General features: G+C 42.7%; 1 protein-coding gene across 1 annotated transcript in view; it reads left to right on the top strand.

Annotated features, from left to right (window-relative positions):
* Positions 1-24,816, top strand: part of KDSR (3-ketodihydrosphingosine reductase) — a 40,885-nt gene that overhangs the window by 10,100 nt on the left and 5,969 nt on the right. Inside the window, exons 4-9 of the mRNA XM_024235861.3 lie at positions 1,568-1,633; positions 1,832-1,927; positions 7,488-7,679; positions 14,053-14,136; positions 19,696-19,779; positions 23,233-23,334. Of these exons, the coding sequence (XP_024091629.1) occupies positions 1,568-1,633; positions 1,832-1,927; positions 7,488-7,679; positions 14,053-14,136; positions 19,696-19,779; positions 23,233-23,334 (624 nt within the window). The remainder of the gene's footprint in view (positions 1-1,567; positions 1,634-1,831; positions 1,928-7,487; positions 7,680-14,052; positions 14,137-19,695; positions 19,780-23,232; positions 23,335-24,816) is intronic.

The following is a 24,816-nucleotide window of genomic DNA, read 5'->3' as shown; positions in this document are numbered from 1 at the left end:
TTCATTGACTTTTTCCCCTCCAGAATGTTAGAGATCTTTCCACGTGCATTAAGTAAATTTGCCTTAAATTGCTGCAGCCTAGGATTGAAGTACACCAGAGCTTATTCCGTCAGGTCCCTGCTATTGAGCTATTTCCATTCTTTTTATTTTATTTTGTATTTTTATTTTTGCAATTGCAGTCTGTGCTGCAAGTAAAAATCCTTGTGTACATCTTATGCACATGTGAGTTTTTCTCTAGGACTGTGGTCTTTACCCCCTTCTCTGAAGCCCACAAGCATTGGAAAAACACCAGCTCTGTAAATTGCCCTGTTTTTTCCCGTATTCCTGTAATATCTGATAGAGGAAGGAGTATGGTGTGAAGTCATGGAGTCAGTGTTCAGGGCCAAGGCCAGTCTTGCCTGCTGCCAACACTCTCTGCTCTGGGCTTCCTCATCATGACACCTTCTACCTCTTCATCTACCAAAGGACTTTAGGTCAGGTAGAAAACTTACCTTTCACATCAAGGAAGGGAGATAGTGCTGGGGCAGGCGAGAATGAGCTTGATCCTTCTTCTGCCCTGCCAGGCTTCTAGGGACCTTTTGTGTGTGTGTGTGTGACTTGTTAACATTTTTTTGTTTTGAGATTTCATTTGTCTGTGGCATAGATTTTATTAATAGTAACTGATCTAATACTGTATGAAAAGGCTTGTTTTAAAATTAATCATGTGATTACTACTGCCTTTTTTTTTTTTTTGAGACGGAGTCTCACTCTGTTGCCCATGCTGGAGTGCAGTGGCATGATCTCAGCTGACTGCAGCCTCTATCTCCCAGGTTCAAGCAATTCTCCTGCCTCAGTCTCCTGAGTAGCTGGGATTATAGGTGCCCACCACCACGCCAGGCTAATTTTTTGTAGTTTTAGGGGAGACAGGGTTTCACCATGTTGGCCAGGCTGGTCTCAAACTCCTGACCTCAAATGATCTACCTGCCTCGGCCTCCCAAAGTGCTGGGATTATAGGTGTGAGCCACCGCGCCTGGCTGATTACTACTACCTTTAAAACAATGTTTTCTATCTGAGGTTGTTGGGATAAAATCCACTCTAGGTATACATTACAACCAAGGGCAACCCCTCTAGACTAGAATGCTGCAGGTTATATTTGCAAAGAGGGCTGTTTCCTTTTCTTAGGAATTTTGATCATTTGGACAAGATTCCTTCTTGAAAGGAATCAGCACTGAGGCCCTGATATGGGATATTTCCATCACTCCCCAGGGTCGGCCTGTGCCCTTTCACAGTTCCTTCCATCCTCCATGCCTGGCTGTGGGCAACCCCTGATCTGCCTTCTGTCACTATAGATTAGTGGCATTTCAAGAGGAGCATTTATATATTTTTAAAAAGATTCCTCAGAGTTTTAACTCCAAAAGCTGCCAAGAAAATTAGATTCTGCTAATTGCGTCATCAGCAAACACTGAAATCTGTTCATTCAATATTGGCTTCCTTCTGTATTCAATGAATTGTCTTTTCTTTAAAAAATATCTTTAAGAAATAGTTTGGTACCTGCAAAACTTTGATCACTTTTTTTCTTTTTTAACAGGTGGTGCTTTGCATATCAGTTGATGTATCTCAAGACTATAACCAAGTAGAGAATGTCATAAAACAAGTAAGAGGTTGTGCTAATTGGAATTCACCAATGTGCTTGACTTTTGATTTGTTCTTGCCATTTTGCTGTGTGGCTTGGAATGGACACAACTTCTCTATAGGTTTAATAGTTTTGTAAATTTTATTTATCAGCATGGATTTGCTGCTGAGTGGTTTTTCTTCTCTGTTTCCTAATGCCTACTCTGCTACATTTTTCTAGGCACAGGAGAAACTGGGTCCAGTGGACATGCTGGTAAATTGTGCAGGAATGGCAGTGTCAGGAAAGTTTGAAGATCTTGAAGTTAGTACCTTTGAAGTAAGTAAAAATGTTTGCTCACTGCAGTAGCACATATACTAAAAGCAGAGCAAGCCACGGGTAAAAGCTTTAAGAATCAATTAGATGAATGCATTCAGATGTCCACGGAAGCTTTAGAAGACTCTAGAGGAAGGCTGAACAAGGTGAAGCTGAACAAGGTTTTCGTCCCAGTGTCATGACCATTGAACCTTAAGAGTTTAGACATTTTACAGCTGAGAAAACCAGCTCAAATGGGAATGGACCTTCTCATCTGACACAGATTACTGTAGCAATTCACTGAGGTCATATTTTCAAGAGAACACTTTGTAACCTAAGAGATGCCGGATGTTCATATCAAACATCAGTATTATTAACAAGGAGAAACCAAAAAAGTGGAAGGACAGACTCACTAGAGTTCTCAAATCAAGATAAAAAGATACTGCATCTTATTGATGTTTACATTTTTAATCAGGTTTACCAAGGAACTTCTTGTGGTAATTTATTTCAGCACCAAAGAAATGAACATTAGATTTGAAATTTTTTTTTTCTTTTTTTGAGATGAGTCTCACTCTGTTGCCCAGGCTGGAGTGCAGTGGCGTGATCTCAGCTCACTGCAGCCTCCACCTCTCAAGTTCAAGTGATTCTCCTGCTTCAGCCTCCCTAGTAGCTGGGATTACAGGCACATATCACCACACCCAGCTAATTTTTTTTATTTTAGTAGAGATGGGTTTCGCCACGTTGGCTCGGCTGGTCTCAAACTCCTGACCTCAGGTGACTGGCCCATCTCTGCCTCCCAAAGTGCTGGGAGTACAGGCATGAGCCACCAGGCCCGGCCTGAAATATTTTTAAAATGGAAAACGTTTTTTAGTTGCCATTGCATCAACAATCTTTTTCTTTCTTTTTTTTGAGACAGAGTCTTGCTCTGTCGCTGAGACTGGAGTACAGTGGCGCAATCTCGGCTACTGCAACCTCTGCCTCCTGGGCTCAAGCGATTCTCGTGCCTCGGCCTCCCGAGTAGCTGGGACTACAAGCGCCCACCACTGCGCTCAGCTAATTTTTGTATTTTTAGTAGAGACGGGATTTCACCATGTTAGCCAGGCTGGTCTGGAACTCCTGACCTTGTGATCCATCTGCCTTGGCCTCCCAAAGTGCTGGGCTTACAGGTGTGTGCCACTGCGCCCAGCTTAAAATCTGAAACTGTTTGAGTGCCAACATAATGCTCAAGGAAATGCCTCTTAGAGCATTTTGGATTTCAGATTTTCAGATTAGGGATGCTGAACCAATAAGTACAATACAATATTCCAAAATCCAGAAAAACCCCAAATCCAAAACACTTCTTGTTCCAAGCATTTTGGATAAGGGACACTCAACCTGTACCACAGTTGATGCATTTTCTAATGATAGGAAATGATTTTTATTTAAAATGAATTCTATCTCAGTTATACGTTTGCTTTATTATTTTCAGTTTTTATTAAAGTTGACATGCAAGTAAAATGCCTGTACACAGGCTGGGCACGGAGGCTCACGCCTATAATCCCAGCACTTTGGGTGGCCAAGGTGGGTGGATCATTTGAGGTCAGGAGTTCAAGACCAGCCTGGCCAACATGGTGACACCCCGTGTCTACTAAAAATACAAAAATTAGCCGGATGTGGTGGCGGGCACCTGTAGTCCTAGCTACTTGGGAGGCTGAGGCAGGAGAATTGCTTGAACCTGGGAGGTGGAGGTTGCAGTGAGCTGAGGTCACGCCCCTGCACTCCAGCCTGTGCAACAGAGCGAGACTTCGTCTCAAAAAAAAAATGAAATAAAATGAAATGCCTGTACACAGTACTTTGGCATGAGCGAGAATTAAGCACGTCCTGTGTGACTGCACCAGGCAAGGACTGTTGGAACTTGCACCTGGTTTCTTCTGGACTTTTCTCCCTGTGACTTTTCCCTTTGCTGATTTTGCTTTGCATCCTTTCCCTGTAATAAGTCTTAGTCCTGAGTAGGACCATCTGCTGAGAACTTAGACCTTTTAGTGAATCATCAGCCTGGGCGTGGTCTTGGGGAATCCCAATACTCTTCCCTTAATTTTCCTTTTCAGTGGTTTTCTTTGTGGTTTCTTGGTGCTGTCTCCCTCTTATCTCCCTGTAGATGTTAAGGAGAATTCTTTTTAGGTATTCTTTTGTCCTTCATTGTCTCTGCTTTGAATGTGTGTTTACTTTCTCTTAGAGGCCAGTGGCTCTGTCTTTGGTGTGAGAGACTTCACTAGAAGTCTGGAGGCCCTTGGCTGTGTTTTCGCATTTCAGAATCAGGCACTAACAAGGTGATTAGGACTTCTGTGCTTGTTTGTGGACCTGTTTGACGAAAGGGTGATTTTGTGGTCATATCTGTGGACGTAGTTTCAATGTCATTATCTGTAAATCTTTTCTCTTGGGTTGGTCAGAAGCCCTGAGGAGTGTCCTCCAGCCTCCTGTGAGGATGAAGCTGGGGAGTGTGTTGGTGTCTCCGTGTGCGCCATCTAGACACACTTTCCCTTAAACCTCTCTCTTTATCTAGACTTAGTGTCCCTAGAAACAGAACCTCCAGTCTCCTGCCAGGCTGGAAGAGGGGTACAGATGTACCCTGTGGAGAGGGGAAAGACATCTAAGATCTAACTGCCTTTTTTTTTTTCATTGTCCTACATTATTTTTTTAATTTGAAGTGAAATTCATATAACATAAAATTAACTGTTTTTAAAGTGAGCCATGCAGAGGGATTTAGCATATTCACAATGCGGTGCAGCCACCACCTCCACCTAGTTCCGAAACATATGCATCACCCAAAGGGTAGCCCTCACCTGGTAGGCAGGTGCTCCCCATCCCTGCTCACCCCCACACCCAGTCTCTGACAACCACCCATCTGTATTCTGTCTCTGGTAATTTCGTATGATTGGAATCATGATATGTGCACTTCTGTGTCTGATCTCTTTCTCTTAGCATCAGTTTTTGAGGCTCATCCACATGTAGCATATATGGGTGCCTCATTCCTTTTTATAGGGTGGTAATATTCCTTTGTATGGATCAACCACATTCTGTTTAGCTATTCATCATTGAAGGCCATTTGGGCTGTTTCTAGCTGACTGCTTATTAAATAGACTCTTGATCCCTACTCCTGTCTCAGCCCCATGCCAGCCCACCCTTCCCTCCACCCCAGAGACTCTTACAGCTGGAGCCTTTTGGGGTTCTGTGGTAGAATCTGGCTTTTTAGTTTCTCCACTCCTCGCTTAGCATTTAGTTTTTTGTGGTCTGCTAAGTTAGTTATCCCTCGTCAATCTGTTCTTCAGCTTCCAAAAGGTTATTGCTGTTATTTTTATTCTTATTTTCTTTGTTCTTGTGTGTTCTTGCCTTAAAAAAAATCTCTTCACGGAGATTTTAGTGAGGTTTCTAAAGGGAGCCGAAGTAAACACATGCATTCAGTGTGCCGTCTTTTTCAGATGTTCTTTTAGAACTTTTTTTTTTTTTTTGGAGACAGAGTCTCACTCTGTCACCCAGGCTGGAGTGCAGTGGCTCAATCTTGGGTCACTGCAGCCTTCACTTCCCAGGCTCAAGCAGTTCTCCTGCCTCAGCCTCCCGAGTAGCTAGGATTACAGGTGCCCACGACTATGCCTGGCTAATTTTTTTTTTTTTTTTTGTATTTTTAGTAGAGACGGGTTTTCACCATGTTGGCCAGGCTGGTCTCGAACTCCTGACCTCAGGTAGTCCACCTACCTTGGCCTCCCAAAGTGCTGGGATTATAGGCATGAGCCACCGTGCCCGGCTTAGAACATTTTTATTATCAAAACAATATTATGTTACGAAAACACACTTTTGGAAAAAAAAGAGAATCCCAGCATCCTAACTCAGTCACTTATGATCTTCTGTATTTCCTTGGTCTTCCTTCTGAGCCTGTGTACTTTTGCTTAACCTTTGAAGTAATTACAGTTACAGCATATATACACTCTAGCTTCTCCTTTTTAAACTTAAATAGCATAGATATTTTTCCCTGTCACTCCCAGTGTTTCTGGTCATCACGTAAAAAAATTATTTAGGCCAGGTGCAGTGGCTCACGTCTGTAATCCCAACACTTTGGGAGGCCGAGGTAGGCAGATCACTTGAGGTCAGGAGTTCGAGACCAGCCTGCTCAACATGGCGAAACCCTGTCTCTACTAAAAATACAAAAAATTAGCTAGGCGTGGTGACTGGTGCCTGTAATCCCAGCTACTCGGGAGGCTGAGGCAGGAGAATCGCTTGAACCCAGGAGGCAGATGTTGCAGTGAGCCAAGATCACACCACTGTACTGCAGCCTGGGTGACAAGAGCAAAACTCCATTTCAAACAAATACAAACAAACAACAATAAAAAAATCTAATATTCTCTTGACTTAAGATATTATGATTATATGTTCATGTTCTGTTGATAATATGAAAAAAAATTATGATTGATCTCAAGTTCCACAATTGAGGTATTTAGTTTTTATTTACATGATGATCTAATATTTTTACAAATATTTCAATATTTGAAACATTTTAATGCAAGTATTATTAAATTTTCAAGTTAAAATTTAAGGTTTTTAAGAGCTGGGGCTAGGCACAGTGGCTCATGCCTGTAATCCCATCACTTTTGGGAGGTCAAGGCAGGAGTATTGCTGGAGCCCAGGAGTTCAAGACCAGCCTAGGCAAAATAAAAGGACCCTGTCGCTACAAAAAATACAAAAATTAGCTGGGCGTGGTGGCATGTGCCTGTAGTCCCAGGTCCTCAAGGCTGAGGCAGGAGGATTGCTTGAGCCCAGGAGATTGAGACTGCAGTAAGCCAAGGTTGCACATTGCACTTCAGCCTGGGTGACAGAGTGAGACCCCATCTCTAAAAAAAATAGTAAAAAAGCAAAAAATAAATAAAAATTAAAAGCTTCCAAGACAAGGAGAAAATACACTATTAGTACTCTTACCCATCATAATGGGAGAGCCAGTGGTTCTTGAGGTCCAGGGCTGTGCTAGCGCTTAACTTGTGTTTTCTCTTTTAATCCTTGCAGCAGCCCTATGCAGTCATACCCATGTTAACCTTGTTTCCAGCCGAGAAAATAAGTAGAATGTCTGACTTTCTTATTCGTCATCAAATAGGCAATAAATGGGAGAGCCAAGGCTTGAAACCAAAACTTTTAATCACTCTCCTACTCTGTTTGTGTTTTTCTTATGGCTTAGAACTAATAGGGCTACAAATACTTGGAACCTCTTTCCTAAAACTGTCTTTCAGAAAGTGCTACCCACAAACATGCAGTATACTTTTTATAAGGAGAAAACTAACTTTGACCAGTTTTCAGGAAAAACATTAACTGCTGTCGTGGTCAGAATGCAAGACTAGACTGAAACAGGCTTCAGATGGTAGGTCCTGAGTCTTCAAATGCTAGGTCTCAAATCACATTTCATTTATATCATCATGTCATCATTCATTCATTCAGCAAGCCTATTGAGCTTCCCAGTCGCTTGAGCTTGCATTGAAGAACTGATATCCAGAAAGCAGACTAAATTCTCCATGTGCACAGCCTTGAGGCTTTTGACCTCATGTGGCCTCTTGGTTCCCTGCAGAGGTTAATGAGCATCAATTACCTGGGCAGCGTGTACCCCAGCCGGGCCGTGATCACCACCATGAAGGAGCGCCGCGTGGGCAGGATCGTGTTTGTGTCCTCCCAGGCAGGACAGTTGGGATTATTTGGTTTCACAGCCTACTCTGCATCCAAGTTTGCCATAAGGGGATTGGCAGAAGCTTTGCAGATGGAGGTAAAAGTTGTATTCATTTTTGTATTTATTCCTCTCCGCTCAGCAATATACATTCCGCTTTAGTTTTGTAGCTTCTTTACATGTGTTGTTGTATTAAATTCGAGATTTTTAGATTTGACATTAAATGTGAAAGAGAATTGGCTCAACCCTGAGTTTTGCAGTTAACATTTTTCATTGCATGAAGATTATAGTTAACGACAGATGCAAAATGGTAATGGGATTTTTGCTTGTTTAACTTAATACACGAAATAGTAGTCATCTCTTCATAGTGTTATTAGTCTAATACTGTGTGAATGTGAGTAAGGTTAACCAGATATTTTATTGTATAGAGATGTTTCTTTAACAAAAAGATTGTCCTTATGACTGAATAATACATGAAATTAGTACATGTTTGAGGGAAGAGCTTGAATCAGCTGCTAATTTTTAACTTTTAGACAAGTCATTTAACTTGCTCTCAGTTTCCTCATTTGTAAAATGGGAGGGTTGGAATAAAGCAATCATTTGACTCTCCCAATATTTATATTTTTATATCTTAAAGAATTGTTGGGAAAATGAATGCTTTTTATTTACATAGTTAATGGAACATTTTGTGGAAGAAGGATGTAGTTAGGATTTGCATCAAAATAGCGTTTGTCATGATGAGCGCAACTTTACACCTCAGCTGCATGAAGCCGACTTCCACATTATTGTCACACAGGAATGCTTAGAGAGCATCACATACGTGTCTACCCAAAAATCACATGCTGAAAAAGGCAAGGGAAAGTTCTTTCTATTGCTCTGTACAGTCGTCCCCTCTTATCCGCAAGGGATGTGAACTAAGACCCCCAGTGGATGCCTAAAATGTTAAGAGCCCAGAAGAGTATTCACTGTGGCGAACCCTCTTATAGTAAGAGTGTGCTTTTGGGAATCCTGGTTGATGATTTAGATCAGGGGTTGACAGAACTTTCACCAAAGGGCAGACAGTATATATGTTAGGTTTTAAAGGCTGAATGGTGCCTAATACACCTACTTAAGTCGGCTATGATAGCAGGAAAGCAGCCTTACTAGACAATGTGTAAATGAACAGTTGTCACTGTGTTCAATAAAACTTTACTTACAAAAAACAGGCAGAGGGCCAGATCTGGCTCATAGGCCATAATTTGCTGACCCCTGTTTAGAAGACCCCCATAAGAGACCTTGATGGCGTGTGATAGAGCACCACATTGGTTAGATGTGGGACGAGTGTTGCAGTACAGATGAGTTGCTGGGACAGCGACAGTCCTGATGTGCCACGTAGGGACTGATAGACCATGCCATTCTCATACCATAGGAACCAGCCACAGATTTTATTGTTATCAACTGGCCTAATACTCTTAATAATATATCGTTATAATATGCTTAGCCAATAGGACACTGATGGCTGTGAAATTTCAAACAAGAATACTGATATTTCTTTTGAAGTTTTTAACTTTGAAAAGTCCTCTTGTGAATAACTGTTTTATTTATTTTTATTTTATTATTATTGTTTTAGAGACAGCATCTCTCTTTGTTGCCCAGGCTGGGGTGCAGTGGCACAATCATAGCTCACTGCAGCCCTGAGCTCCTTGGCTCAAGTGATCCTCCTTTCTCAGCCTCCCAAGTAGCTAAGACCACAGGTGCACACCACCACGCCTGGCTAATTTTTAAAATTTTTTGTAGAGAAGGGGTCTCACTGTGTTGCCAAAGCTGTTCTCAAACGCCTAAGCTCAAACAATCTTCTGGCTTTAGCCTCCCAAAGTGCTGGGATTATAGGTGTGAGCCAGCACACCCAGCCACCATTTTATAAAGTTTTGTAAAGTATGTGAGGGAGATGTTGTGATGCCACCTTATGAGAGGAAAACCCAGTTTTCAATAAATTCAGTGTGTTGCTCAAAGTCACATAGTTACTTAGTGACAGAAATCATAACACGATCCAAGCCTTGACCCCAGGTCTGCTGCCCTTTTGCAGCAGATGATGCGTCCAGCTAGTTGCTTCACCTGGCTAGTTGCCCCGGCCCTTTACTTTGGTTTTAGAATCCTTGTAGGTGAAGGGGTGTTTGCGGGATGAAGAATCTGCCCATTAGGGCTTTTTGCAGAGCTGTGTCAGCATTCACTAATTTAGAGCGAAGTATATTATCTGGGTGGCCTGGTTTCACTTCAAGTAGAACAGAGATGCTAAAAAAGAGGAAAAAGAAAGTGGATTGCTGGTACAGACGGAGCCCCCCAATCTCTGTGACAAGTGTGATTTGCATACTGCAAGTAGCCAGCCTGCACGCTCAAGTCTGTGTGACTTCTGTCCTTATTTGGACTCTATTGAAAATACCCTCACTTAAAAAAAAGAAAATAAAATGAACTTATCCCATGAAAAATAGGTTCTGGGGAAAACAAACGCAGTCATCAAAATCTAGTTTGTTCGTAGTAGAACTTGCATCAAACCAATTATTATGTCCCTACAGTAATTATATTAGCATTTTTCTGAAACCTGGATAATTTGGTCAAGGTAGGTGTGTTTTCTGTCAATGCAATCTTATGTAATTGCTCAAACTCCAAATACTTTTTTTTTTTTTTTTTTTAAATTTTTATTTTCTGGAGACAGTCTTGCTTTGTTGCCGAGGCTGGAGTGCAGTGGTTTGATCTTGGCTCACTGTAGCCTCCACTTCCTGGACCCAAGCAGTCCTCCTACCTCAGCCTCCCAAGTAGCTGGGACTACAAGTGTGTACTACCATGCCTCACTGTTTTTTTGTTTATTTTTTATTTATTTATTTTTTGTAGACATGGGGTCTCGCTCGCTATGTTGCCTGGGCTGGTCTTGACCTCCTGGACTCAGGTGATCCACCTGCCTTGGCCTCCCAAAGTTCTGGGATTACAGGAGGTGTGAGCCACTGTGTCTGGCCTCTAAATATTTTTGACAATTCTTTGGTTTCATTAACTTTGAAGTCTCCCTGTCTACCTCCCTTTGCCCCCAAACTAAGGTAGGACCCTGGCATTGTTATGGGTACCATGAGTAATTTTAAAAGAATGCTTTGTTGGCATTTTTTGGTCTTTTTTTTTTACTTAGTCTTTTAGGAAGAAAGGTAAAGATTTTAAAAGTTACTCTTTTGGAAAGCAGACTTCTAAGATGGGTTACAGCTAAAGATGTGGTAGCAGAGACCAAGCCCATAAAATAAAAACTGATGCTCCCTTTTCTGCTTTTCTTACCTTGATCATGCCCCTCTCCTCCCATTGCTTCCTTCTGTGGTCTGAAAGTAAGCTAAAGCTTAAATTCTGGAGTTTCATGTAAACAGCTGTGATCTTCTTTCCAGCGCCCCCTGTCTTTGTTTTGATGGAATGGGGAACAGCACATCCTATGTGGATTATTTTAATAACAAATCTGTTCTTTTTTTTTTTTTTTTTTTGAGATGGAGTCTCACTCTGTTGCCCAGGCTGGAGTGCAGTTGTGTGATCTCGGTTCACTGCAACCTCTGCCTCCCTGGTTCAAGCGATTCTCCTGGCTCAGCCTCCCAAGTGGGTGGGATTACAGGTGCCCACCACCATGCCCGGCTAATTTTTGTATTTTTAGTAGAGATGGGGTTTCACCATGTTGGCCAGGCTGGTCTTGAACTCAGGTGATCTGCCCGCCTTGGCCTCCCTAAGTGCTGGGATTACATATGTGAACCACTGCACCCGGCCCACAAATCGGTTCTTGAACAAGTGGTCATTTGTCTTTCTGTTTGAGGTTGAGGCCAGGGAGAAGGGAAGAAGTAATAGTAGGATGGGTGTGGGGCGGAGTGCGGGCACAGAGAATGGTCAGGCAACAGGGATGAGGAGCCCCAGTGGCCGGGCAGCAGGGGACTCAGTGAGGACCTGGCTCATCCATTCTTAGAAATAGTGGTGATCTCAGGGAGCTAGCATTGTCTTATAAGAACAAGTAAAGCCAGACTACCCTCATTTTTGTTTATGACAGGGTTATGAGATCAGTAGATTAAAAGAAGGTGTAGATGTGGTTTAGTATATTCAGATTTTAGCAAATTATTTGACCAAGAGTTTAAGGAAACTGGAATCTTAACCTTATGCTTTGTTCTTAGAACGATACTGGCATGTAGAAGTAATTCAGTAAGTGCTCGTTGTTGCATGAATAAATAAAATAATATATAAATGGTGAGGTGACTAGCCACTGGAGGTATACAGCCAGAGACTGGGAGGGTCATTTGGTTGGACGGCATAGCGAGAATACCAATCTAGGAAGCGACTGGACTGGTTTCTCCCAACCCCAGCAATCTGTGTTCCTACCTCATGAGGAAGCTGTTCTGAAAAGCTCTGTTTTAACATTTGGCAATGCAGCCGTAACCTTGAGTTTGAGAAGCACTGCTCTAAAATCCTGTCTTCCATTAGCTTTGGAGCCAGCATCCTTCTTTACCATCAGAGAGAAGGCAGAGGGGCAGTGCAGACGTGAGTTTCTGGGCAGTCGGTGTCAGTCTTTATGTGGGCTGCCTAATGACCACTCGCTGGATTTTTTTGTGGTGTTTTTCTCTGGTCTATGCACAGCAGAGGGCAAGGCTGGGGGAGACAAGGTTTTTATAAGTCACTATCTCAAAAACAAGTGGAAGCGAGTTTCTGGCTCATCTGCCTCACTGCCTGGCCCTGATCCAGAGCTATTTATGAGCATGGCTGGGCCGTGAAGCTGCATGCCCTGGCGATGCCCAGTGGATGGGCTGTCCCACACCCTAATTGTGCTGGAATGGAACCCACAAAGACATCTCACTTTCACGACTGCACTTTCCAGGATGGCTGGCCTGGATCTTCTGCTTGCAGGCCTGTGCGTGCTTCTCCTTCCCCTTGAAGCTCCCCTTAAAGCCCTCAAAACTGTGCTCCACTGAAGGAACCAGGGAGAAAAAGGGCTGCATAAGATGAGACTCTGGGCTACTGTTTTTTTTTGTTTTTTGAGATGGAGTCTCCCTCTTGTCGCCCAGGCTGGAGTACAATGGCATGATCTCAACTCACTGCAACCTCCGCCTCCCAGGCTCAAGCAATTCTCCTGCCTTAGCCTCCCGAGTAGCTGGGATTACAGGCAACCGCCACCACACCCAGCTAATTTTTGTATTTTTACTAAAGACGGGGTTTCACCATGTTGGCCAGGCTGGTCTCGAACTCCTGACCTCAGGTGATCCGCCCCCCTCAGCCTCCCAAAATGTTGGGATTACAGGCGTGAGCCACTGCGCCCGGTCCCTGGGCTATTCTTAAAGGCCGTCCCATTAGGCAGTGGTGTTGTTGATTTTCAGCCTAGGGTACCCTTCTGAAGATGTGCAGTGGCGGATCTATCAGCTGCCTTTCCACTTCCAGATCCCTTAGGTGTTTTCCTAGGGACAAAAAAGTGAGCCAATACCAAATAAAAATCATGGCAAAGAGATTTTCATGGTATGAACCACTGCTCTTAGAGTTGCTAATTAGCAGGGCAAGATAAGCATGTGCAGCAGGGCTGTGACTGAGCCATCTGTGGGAGGGTGTGTCCTGGCCAACAGCAGAAGAATCTGCTGGAATTGTTGGGGGTGTGTGTATGAGTGGGGTCGTGAAGTGCAAAGTGTGCAGGCATGGTGGTGAGGCACACAAGTGTAACAACCTGCTCCAAGTGTCAGATTTAGAGGAGCCACACAGAGTTTCAGATAAGGCAGAGGGCTTTCCCTATGTGAATGCAGGCTGAGATTGTCCACAGGGGAGGTACTTGGCTGGTCTGACTTGGAAGTTCTACCCAGTGGTTCTTCCTGTTGGTTCAGTGGAGGAGGAAGTGACTCTTGACCTCCTAATGTGCAGAGGCCGATTATACAGGGAGCTCTGGAATAAGCAGACTTCTCAGGGACAGTTCTGAACTGGGTTTGGAGTAGGGCACAAGAAAGGGATAGGGCAGCAGATTTTAATGACCCCAGTGTATTTTGTGGATGAAATCAACACAAGAGTATCAGAAGCAGTCTGAAGGAAAAACAGATGTACAGTCTGGTGAAGAAAGGAGGGGCAGACCGGTCCCATTGCCTTGATAAAGGGCTTGGATGCTGTGCAGTGCATGTGGGAACTGGACTCTTTTTAAAACACTGCCCTCCTCATCGAACGGCTCCCAGGGCCTCTGCCTGGGCAGCAGGAGCGGAAGACAACTGCAAAGGAGGTGACTTGCCATACTTTAGGGCCAGCTGTTTTCTGGGGTCCAGGTTAGGGTGAGCTTTTTGCCTTCATTCTGGAATCATCATGGAGAGGGGTTTCTCAATGCAATTGGTGTAGTTCCCCGCTTACAGAATCACCCCATTGTTCTCACCGCTTTTTGAGAATCAGGGCAGCCAGTGCAGGTTGGCAGTGTAGGACCTCAGTGTGTCTTGTTTACTGAAGGTACACGTGTTGTTTTGAAATGCAGGTGAAGCCATATAATGTCTACATCACAGTTGCTTACCCACCAGACACAGACACACCTGGCTTTGCCGAAGAAAACAGAACAAAGGTCAGTATCCTACATGTCCCAGTTTGAACCTCTAATGTTTACTGCTTTTCTGATTTTCTTTCTACTCTTCAGCTCACACTCATTTTCACCAATCAACAATGTTTATTGGGTAGAGTGCCTAGCTGGTTTCTGATAACCTTGAGATTCTCCAGGCAAATATTCCTTCTTTCCTTCATCTTTTCCCTCACTTTCTTTTCTTAAAGTTTAAATTTCTACCAGATTTTTTCTCTATAGAGACAGGGCCTCACTCTGCCATCCAGGCTGGAGTGCAGTGGTACAATCATGGCTAACTGCATCCTCAAACTCTCAGGCTCGAGCAATCCTCCTGCCTCAGCCACCTGAGTAGCTGGGCCTACAGGCATGTGCCACCACACCTAGCTAATTTTTAATTTTTTTGTAGAGATGGGGTCTCACTATGTCGCCCAGGCTGGTTTCAAACTCCTGACCTCAAGTGATCCTCCCTCCTCAGCCTCCTAGGTGCTGAGATTATAGGCATGAGACATTGTACCCAGCCATTTCCAGCACATTTTTATCAAAGAAGTATGTCACACAGTTTTAGAGTCTAATATCAATCCTTTGCCTCATCTCTCCCATTCCCAATTCCTACTCCCTAGAGGTAGCCATTTATTTTAACTAACATGTTTATACTGCTTTTTTTTTTTTTTTTTTTTTTAAGATTTAGAAATTATTTATTGACTTTCTACCGTGGAAGACAAAATTTTAGACCAGGCCAGCCACAGTGTGGCTCATGCCTGTAATCCCAGCACTTTGGGAGGCCCAGGCAAGAAGATCACTTGAGGCCAGGAGTTCAAGACCAGCCTGGGCAACATAACGAAACCCTGTCTCTACAAAAAATTTAAAAATTAGCCAGGCATGGTGGAACATGCTTGTAGTCCAAGCTACTCAGGAGGCTGAGGTGGGAGGATCATTTGAGCCAGGGAGGTTGAGGCTGCAGTGAGCCGTGATTGTACTACTGCATTTCAACCTGGGTGACAGAGCGAGAACCAATATCTAAAAAAAAAAAAATTAAAATTAAAAATAAAAAAATACAAATTTAAGGCCAGCCATGGTGGCTCACACCTGTAATCCCAGTACTTTGGGAGGCCATGGCAGGAGGATTGATTGAGCCCAGGAGTTCGAGACCAGCCTGGGCAACATAGCAAGACCCTATCCCTACAAAAAAATTTGAATCGTTCCAGCTACTGGGGAGGCTAAGGTGGAAGGATAGTGTATTAGTCTGTTCTTGCATTACTATAAATAAATACCTGAGATTGGGTAATTTACACGTAAAAGAGGTTTAATTTGCTCACAGTTCCACAGGCTGTACAGTCTGCTGCTTCTGGGGAGGCCTCAGGAAACTTACAGTCTTGGCCAAAGGTAAAGGGAAAGCAGGTACGTCTTACGTGGTCGGAGCAGGAGGAGGAGAGAGAGGGGAGGTGCCACACACTTTTAAACAACCAGATCTCATGAGAACTCACTCAGTATCACGAGAATAGCAAGAGGAAAATCCACCCCCATGATCCAGTGACCTCCCACCAGGTCCCTCCTCCAACATTGGGGATTGCAGTTGGACGTGAGATTTGCGTGGGGCCACAGATCCAAACCATATCACATAGTTTGAGCCTAGGACGTTCAGGCTGCAGTGAGCCAAGATTGCGCCACTGCACTCCAGCCTGGGCAACAGAGTAAGACCTTGTTTCAAAACAAAAACATTAAGACTCATGTCTGTTCCCCATTCCCTGTGTACTCCTCCCATCTCTTTAGTTAAATCAGGTTTAGTGCTTATATTAATATTATGCACACTTGGACCATTCTATAGTGACATTTCCTTTCTTGCCTTTTCATTTGCTTAGCTTTGTAATTATCTATAACTAATTCAGTCCCAGATTCAAACAGAACTGAGATTCTCCTTTTGATCTATGTGAGCACATTGGACATTCTATTAGTTTCATTCTTTTTTCCTCAGACATTTCTCCTGGGGTCATCCCCATTCCTGGTCTGTTCTAGATCTGCCACCCAGCGGTGGTCTCAGGACTTGTCTTCACCTCACACTGCACGTTCCCTTCTCCCCTCCCTTTGACGGAGCCCATGACTCTCACTTTTTTGGTTTATCTGCCCATTTTGGCGGAGCTATAATATTTTCCACCAATTTTCTGAGAAAGGGCACATCAGAGGTAATATTGTTTTAGAAACGACATGCCTGAAAATGCCTTTATTTTTATTTTAATCTTTTTTTTTTTTTTTTTTTTTTTGAGATGGAGTCTTGCTCTGTCACCCAGGCTGCAGTGCAATGGTTCAATGTTGGCTCACTGCAACCTCTGCCTCCTGGGTTCAAGAGATTCTCGTGCCTCAGCCTCCTGAGTAGCTGGGATTACAGGTGCGTGCCACCATGCCCGGCTGATTTTTTGTGTATTTTTTTAGTAGAGACGGGGTTTCACCATGTTGGCCAGGCTGGTCTCCAACTCCTGGCCCACCCTGGCCTCCCAAAGTGCAGGGATTACAGGCATGAGCCACCGTGCCTGGCCATTTTTCTTTATTCTTATGTATTGTTTTGTTAAGTACAGATTTCTAGTTTGGAAATAATGTTTGCTCAGATTTCTGTGGGCATTTATTGATTTCCAGCTTCCAGAATTTCTGTGGAATCCAATGCTATTTTGATTCCCAACCTTTTGTATAGAACCTGTTTTTCCATTTAATTTTGGAAACCTTGTATCCCTTTTTAATGGATACAATTTAATCCTTATTTAATGGATTTTGGCATGGACTCATTTCATATGCTAGACACTCAAATGAGCCCTTTTATTTTATCAACTTTTGTTCTGGGACATCTTATTATATTACTCCTTTTATCACTTCTTTCTTCGCAAAGTATTTCAAGTGTTCATTCTCTCTGGAGCATTTATTATTCAGATTTTTGAACTTTCTGGACTGATCCTCTAATTTCCTTCTATTTTCTCTCTCTTTTTTTTTTTTTTTTGATCTCTTGGGCCTTTTGTTCTCCTTTCTAGTTTTTTATTCGCTTTATCCTTAAACCTTTTTGTTGAAATCTTTATTTCTACTGGCTTACATAAAAATTACTTTAGATCTCTTTTCTCTGAATATTTAAAACAGTTTTTAAAAATAGCTTCTTGCCTTATTTCATGGATTTCATATTTTCTCTTACGTCTAAGGATATTCACTCTGGATGTTTAGCCTTGTTTTTTTTTGTTGCTGTTGTTTTGTTTGAAAATTTCTTCTACATCTTGTATTATTTATTTCCTCCTACTTTCTTTTTCTCTGTTGTTGTTTTTTCCGGCTTCCTGAAATGTCTGGTGATCCCTGATTGTCCATATTTAAGAGTGACGCACTAAAATGCCAATTGTAAATCTCTAGCTTCTCAGCTGTTTACTATAGGATGATCAGGAGGGGATGCAGCCACTTCATTAGAAGACTCTCATATGCCAGCATCTGCTCACTTTGCTCATAGTTTGATCAGTTTCCCTACTGAGGAATCATGTCTTCTTCTGCCTTTGGGAGAGTAAGACTTGCTGTCTGTGTTGTGGGAGCCAAGCAGGGCAGGAGGGCTGGGGAGCTCACCACCTATGTGCCAACTTTTGCTTAATTTTTCTGTTTCCACAAAGTGCCTTATAACTACTCTTAGTGGTGAGAATTAAGAATCTGGTTAGTAAACTGCTAATCTTTTCCCATTGTAGAGGAGATGACTTGGGGTCTGATGATTTGAGTCTCCATTTCACTTATCACATCTTATAACAGAAGCTTCTCATAGCACTTATAACAGACATATCTTTTATATAAAATGCCAGTCGTCCTGAGCTGAATATGAGCTTCACACTTTTTCAACGGAATATTCCCTTTGCCTTGACACATAGTAGTTGCTTTTTTGAGCAAATGAATAGGTGAAGCGGGAAGAAAGGAATTAATCAGAGCTTACCACCTTGAACTGTGGCCAATTTTAGTTTTATATTTTTTTCTTCTTTTTCATACCAATACTTTGTAAATGTGAATCTCTGCAGCATAAAAATTGGCACTTAAACTCCCTAGACTGTATATTTTTAAAAAGATGTTTGTGATTTAGGTTTTTTCCCCCTATTCTTTTCTCTTTGGCTCTGCCTTTTTAAAAATTACTGCTATTTCAAAGAAGTAAATTTAAGCCAAATGTCCTGTCTTAGAATAAGCAGAGATCTGTTAAGCAGCTTTGCAACATTTGGTATGCAGTCTTTTAGTTTGAAGCCAAAGCTGACAAAAGGTGGTGATTTCCCTGTTAAGGTTTGATTCCGATGTTGATTAAGTTGGGTTTTTTTTCCCTTCAGTAAAATTTTGGGCAGACTTGTTGGGGTAAATACAATTCTACATTGATGTGTGGGCCCTTTAGGGGGCGCCATAGTACTTTAGAATCTTATGTGTATTTAGTGTGGTTATGCCAGCCTGGGGATCTGGAAGAATGAATCGTGGCTCCTTCAAAACAGCCTTTCTCTTAAGAAAGGTTCATAAGAAATACTTGATCTTTATGAAATACTTTACTTTCCTATTTTAAGAAAATATAATCTGGTTTTTATTTTCTTTAATTCCTTCAAGCTTACATGGTAAAGTTTACAGTCTCATGCAGTTTAAGGCTTTCGTTTGACACTTCTAACTGAAACTAACTGAACTAACTGAAATAATTTTTGAGCACACATATGCAAGGCATCACAAAGAAAAGCCGAAGATTAATAATTTCTTACAAAAAAGGCCCTGCCCACAAGAAACTTAGGAGGTAAAGTGCAAATGCACAAGTAGCTGTAATGTGTATTAAAGCAGAAATGTTCACAGAAGAAAGAGAGAGGTTACTGCCAGTTAGGTATTTAGGGAAGGCTTTGTGAGTGAGGTAAGAGTTGAGATGGACCTTTTGAGGAAGAAAAGGCTAAGATTTGGGGTCTGCAGCTCCAGCCTGGTAACTAGCATGCAACCCATCTAGGGACCACTCAGGGTTGTCTCCTAAGTGGCTCCTTCTGTTTCAGTGTCCTGTGCTTTTGCCTCCTCAGCAGGTCCTTTAAGAAGCATCTGCAGTTGTTGAATGGGGGCTGGGTTGCGACTGTCCCTGCCTTGGGCACCAGGTTCATCCCCAGGGATCAGCCCTCTGCTGACCTGGGAATATGGTCAGAATGGAGTTGCTGGTCTTGGGAGCAGGCTTGCTCTGGACACAGGTCTAGCCTCTACAGAAAAGCACCGTCATTCAGGTGTCCGGCCAGCACTGAGGAGTGAAAGAAGGGGTCTTTCTGAACTTGTATCCAGTGATGTGTTCTCCCGCTAGCTTTGACGGTCCTCAGTGGAGCCAAGACTCCATATGTTCTAAGAGAATGGCAGAGGCCTCCTTGTCCTGTGTTAGCTACTGGGTAGAATTTTACATAGTAACTAGGCAGACACTGATTTAGAATCCGGATGGACCTTATTCTAAAAATAGGAATCTGCCCAAAGGTAGAAAATTGGAATTATTTGTAAATCAGGAGGCTGTAAGAATAATTTATTTTTAATGTAATGGGCAATCATGATATTGTTATGTACATTTTTTTCCACTTTTAGCCTTTGGAGACTCGGCTTATTTCAGAGACCACATCTGTGTGCAAACCAGAACAGGTGGCCAAACAAATTGTTAAAGATGCCATAGTAAGTAAAATCCTTGTTTTCTGTACTGTTTGTATTTGTAGTACTATATTTCTGAAAAGATATTTGTCCAAGGACTTACTTCAGAACATCAATTATTAGAATTTTTTAGTCTGTCAGATTTGTCATATCTAATATTGGACTCAACTTTTCTTCTTTTAGACGCTTTATTGACTCCATATTAGTGAGTAGGCTCCTGAAAACTGATTGTGTACCTTAACCTTAGGAACAGGTTTACTAGATGGATGCCTGGAAACACCAGTTCTTTAAAAAGAATATGAGACTTTCCTGTGAGTGTAAACAATATATACTATGTCCTTTATACACCTGGCTGCTTTCTCTCCCATTCCTGCTTCCCAGTATCATTTTCCCAAAAGTTAGCTAATGAGAAAGTGCCACCAGCCCCATGGGCCTGTCCTCCTGTCTTCCCTGTTGATATGTTTTTTTATTCAGAATCAAAAATGGTATTTTAAGAAACGATGTGCTGTTTTGTAGAAGAACAACATATGTGCCTCATGCTTTTTGACAACATTTCTGTTAATGCGGAAAAATACACATTTATGAGGGATGTCTGTAAACCACAGACCCACACTGAATTTGGAAAATCTTTAGGACCGTTGGGATGAGAGGTGTCAGCACATGGTGGACAGCCTTGAAGTAGCATAAATGCTGTCACATTAGACTGAACTGAGCAGAATAAGAATAGTGAATTCTGTTGAAATATATACACGTGTGAAGAACTTTGTCCTGAGTGCATTAAAAGACCCAGGAAGATGGCACAAGTGAGACTTTATTTTTCCTGCTTATCTCGGGTCAAAGCAAATGCATTTGGTGTTTTTCGTTGTTGTTGTTTTGTTTGTTTGTTTGTTTTGAGACGGAGTTTCGCTCTTGTTGCCCAGGCTGGAGTGCAGTGGCACGATCTCAGCTCACTGCAACTTCTGCCTCCTGGGTTTAAGTGATTCTCCTGCCTCGGCCTTCTGAATAGCTGGGATTACAGGTGCTCACAACCACACCTGGCTAATTTTTTGTATTTGTAGTAGAAATGGGGCTTCACCATGTTGGCCAGGCTGGTCTCGAACTCCTGATTTTGGGTAATCCGCACACCTCAGCCTCTTGGCCAAAGTGCTGGGATTACAGGCGTGAGCTCCGTGCCCAGCCCATTCAGTGTTTCTAATGATGCTAAATAGCTCTTACTATTTTGGCAGTATTCATTTAGTTTAGTGGTTTTCAAACTTTTCTTCTCTTGACCACTTTACATTCTTACAAATTGTCAACAACCCCAGAGAACTTTCGTTTATTTACATGGCTATATTTATTGATATTTGCCATATTTGAAATGGAAGCTGTTTGTAATATTTATTGATTCATTAAAAATAACAAAAATGGCTGGGCGCAGTGACTCGTGCCTGTAATCCCAGCACTTTGGGAGGCCAAGGCGGGCGGCTCACCTGAAGTCAGGAATTCAAGACCAGCCTGACCAATATGATGAAACTCCGTCTCTACTAAAAATACAAAAATTAGTCGGGTGTGGTGACGTGCGCCTGTAATCCCAGCTACTTGGGAGGCTGAGACAGGAGAATTGCTTGAACCCAGGAGGTGGAGACTGCAGTGAGCCGAGATTGAGCCATTGCGCTCCAGCCTGGGCAACAAGAGCAAAACTCCGTCTCGAAAAAAAAAAAAAAAAAGAAAAAAAAAATATATCAAGAGCAAAACTCCATATATGTATATATATATATAAAGTCACATATATATAAAGTGACTTTTTTTAAACAAAATTTACTACTTTTCAAAACAAAAGTTCAGTGAGGACAGTGGCATTGGTTCACATTTTCACCAGTTGCTTTAAGGTCTGCATTAACAGCTGGATTCAAATAGCTGCTTCTGCATTCCATCTGTTGTAATAATGTTGTTTTGATGGAAGGATATACAGAAAATCTGGCCTGAGACAGGTACGGAGTTGGGAAAGGGAAGAGTATTTTACTAGGCTTTTCAGATAATTATGGGCATTCTTTTTTGATATCAAACCCAAACTCAACAAATGGTAGTTTCTTAAAGGTTAGTTGCAGTATAGAATTGGAAACTACATCAATGAATGTTTTGTTCTCTGTTACATTAAATTCCATTGGTCCGTCTTGTACTTTGAATGGATCTTTTAACCATTCATGATTTCGTAACATTATGCATTAGTCATTTGGAAAATATGGGTTGACTGAGTGATCAGAAAAATCGCTTTCATCGATATTACTGCTGATCTTATCATAAAAGTATGCAGCTGACAGTCTCATGATGGTGGATACTAGTTTTTCCAAATCTTAATTTTTTCTTGAAGGCTCAGATTTTAACATTGATGACTCATGTGGCCAGTTGTTTTTCCTGAAGTGATGTGCTTGCTTGCTTCATTTTCTGCACGTCTGCCACATACCGAAGTCTGAATTACCATAGATTTCCTGTCAATGGTCTTTCATATAAAAATTATGCTCTCCAGCCAGGCACAGTGGCTCACGCCTGTAATCCCAGCACTTTTGGAGGCCAAGGCGGGTGGATCACTTGAGCTCAGGGGTTTGAGACCAGCCTGGCCAACATGGTGAAACCCCATCTCTACTAAAAATACAAAAATTATCCGGGTGTGGTGGCGCATGCCTGTAATCCCAGCTACTTGGGAGGCTGAGGCAGGAGAGTCGCTTGAACCTGGGAGGCAGAGGTTGCAGTGAGCAGAGATCACACCACTGCACTCCAGCCTGGGCCACAGAGTGAGATTTTGTCAAAAATAAATAAGTAAAAAATACAAATGACGCTCCATGAAAGAAGTGGCAGTTTAGCCCTCGACTTCAGCAGCTGCACAAGGACTTTTGTTCCAGGCAGTTGTCCCCCCTGGAATGCAGTGCCGCGGAAGCGCATTGGGTGCATTCTCATTTGTCACACAGAGTATTAAGAAGACATGTCCTCGAGGGTTGCCATTGAACAAAATGATGAATTTTGCTGCTTTATCAAGAGGATTTTAAAGCAAAACTGACACTTTTTGATTTTTAAAAGAATTTTAGAACTTGTATTTTCTTTGTGTATCATTTATTACTGTGAGTGCGTGTGGTAGTACAGGTGACAATGACTCCTAGTACAGTTTGGCAAGAACACCGTGATTCTTGCCCATGTCTCTGCAGTTTTGCAGAGGCAAAACTGTATTTTCCATACAACACACTGTGGAAAAGACAATGAATGTCTTAGTGTTATTAGGACAATCATTTGTCCTCGGGGGCCCGCAGGGGTCCGTGGACTCACTTGTTGAGAACTGCCCATCTGCCAAGGCCCTGCGTCCATTTCTGAGTGCTGATCAATGCTTTGTGACCATTTTATCTCACTTAAGGTGAACGAGCACACTCCACTGTTTCTGATGTGTCAGATTGATTTCCGTCCACATTACTAGGATTCCTTCTTTCTCTTCTTTTTCTTCTCTTCTAGCAAGGAAATTTCAACAGTTCCCTTGGCTCAGATGGGTACATGCTCTCGGCCCTGACCTGTGGGATGGCTCCAGTAACTTCTATTACTGAGGGGCTCCAGCAGGTAAGCTCTGCCTAGGCTAGCAATCAGACAGGCCGATGGACAAGAGAAAAACTGCCTTTCATCAAACCTTGATGAGAAGAGGTTAAGGGAAAACTAAGTAACTTTATTTGAGAATGTATTTTTATTGAGCTATCAACTTTTCCTCTTCCTCCACCAGGAATGAGTAAATAGGTTAAAGATATAACTTCAGGAATTTAGACTGGCAAGAAGTCTTCAGTGCCGGGCCTTGCAGATAGAGAAATAAAACACCGTCTCTGCTGTTGAGGTGTTAACCTGGATTTTCACCTGAGAACCACTGCTCCAATGTGTTTTGAAAATGGAATACTCCTCTAGAGTAAGGGGTGGCCTTGCTTAAAAACTACTGGGATATTAGACTAGAAAACCTTTTCTAGGTGAATCAGGTCACACACAGCTAAATTTAGTGAGACACGAATCATGGATTAAACAGTTGCTTTGCTTATGGAATTTATTATTTTGTCCAAGAAACACAGTGTTTCATTGGTGTGCTAGGCACTGTACTTGCTCATGGGGAATCAGATGGAAGGCGACCTCTCCAGCTTCAGGGGCTTACAGTCAAGTGGAATGCACTGACCAAAAAGGTGATAATAGTCCGGGCGCGGTGGCTCACGCCTGTAATCCCAGCACTTTGGGAGGCTAAGGTGGGTGGATCACTTAAGATCAGGAGTTCGAGACCAGCCTGGCCAACATGGTGAAACTCTGTTTCTAGTAAAAATACAAAAATAAGCTGGGCATGGTGGCGGACGCCTGTAATCCCAGCTACTTGGGAGGTTGAGGTAGGAGACTTACTTGAACCCGGGAGGTGGAGGTTGCAGTGAGCCGAGATCAAGCCACTGCACTCCAGCCTGGGCTACAAGGGCAAAACTCTGTCTCAAAAAAAAAAAAAAAAGATAGTAGTGCAGTGTAATGAAGTAGGGGTTACAATAGAGGGAATGCTCTGGAAAGACAAAGCCATGGGATAGTTGTTAACAAGTACTAAATTCTGTGCAGTCAGCCACATTCAGACTTATATAAATGACTTAGTTGTTGGTTTTCTTCAGGGTCTTTCCCAAGCCCTCTTTTCTTTTCACTCTGTAATGTACCTACTGTCTTGCCATTCTCTTAGAGGTTGACACTGTGTTAGACGTAAGCTCTTTGAGGACCAGGCCCACGCCTCTTGTTTGCCATTGTACCCTAACAGGCAGCGCCTGGCGCTTAGTAGGAACTCCAGAATCCCTGAGCTGAACGAATGCACGAATTCTTTTGTGTTTTAATTTTTGGGCTGGCATGGTGGCTCACATCTGGCGTGTTGTCCTGGACTCCCCTGCTTCTGTCCCTCACGTCAGAGATCATTGTCATCCTTGCCACTCTGTTCTTCAAATGCTTCCATTCTCTGCAGTTCTGGCAATGCTTCTGGAGCCCAGGCCTGGGTTGCTGCAGCAGGCCCCCTGCTTGAGTTACACACTTTTTGAGCCAGAGGTTGTA

Source organism: Pongo abelii, chromosome 17 (genome assembly GCF_028885655.2).
Source record: "Pongo abelii isolate AG06213 chromosome 17, NHGRI_mPonAbe1-v2.0_pri, whole genome shotgun sequence".
In the NCBI taxonomy this organism is placed as follows: Eukaryota; Metazoa; Chordata; class Mammalia; order Primates; family Hominidae; genus Pongo; species Pongo abelii.
The sequence above is the reverse complement of the archived record's forward strand: the minus strand, read 5'-3'. Positions and strand labels throughout refer to the sequence as shown.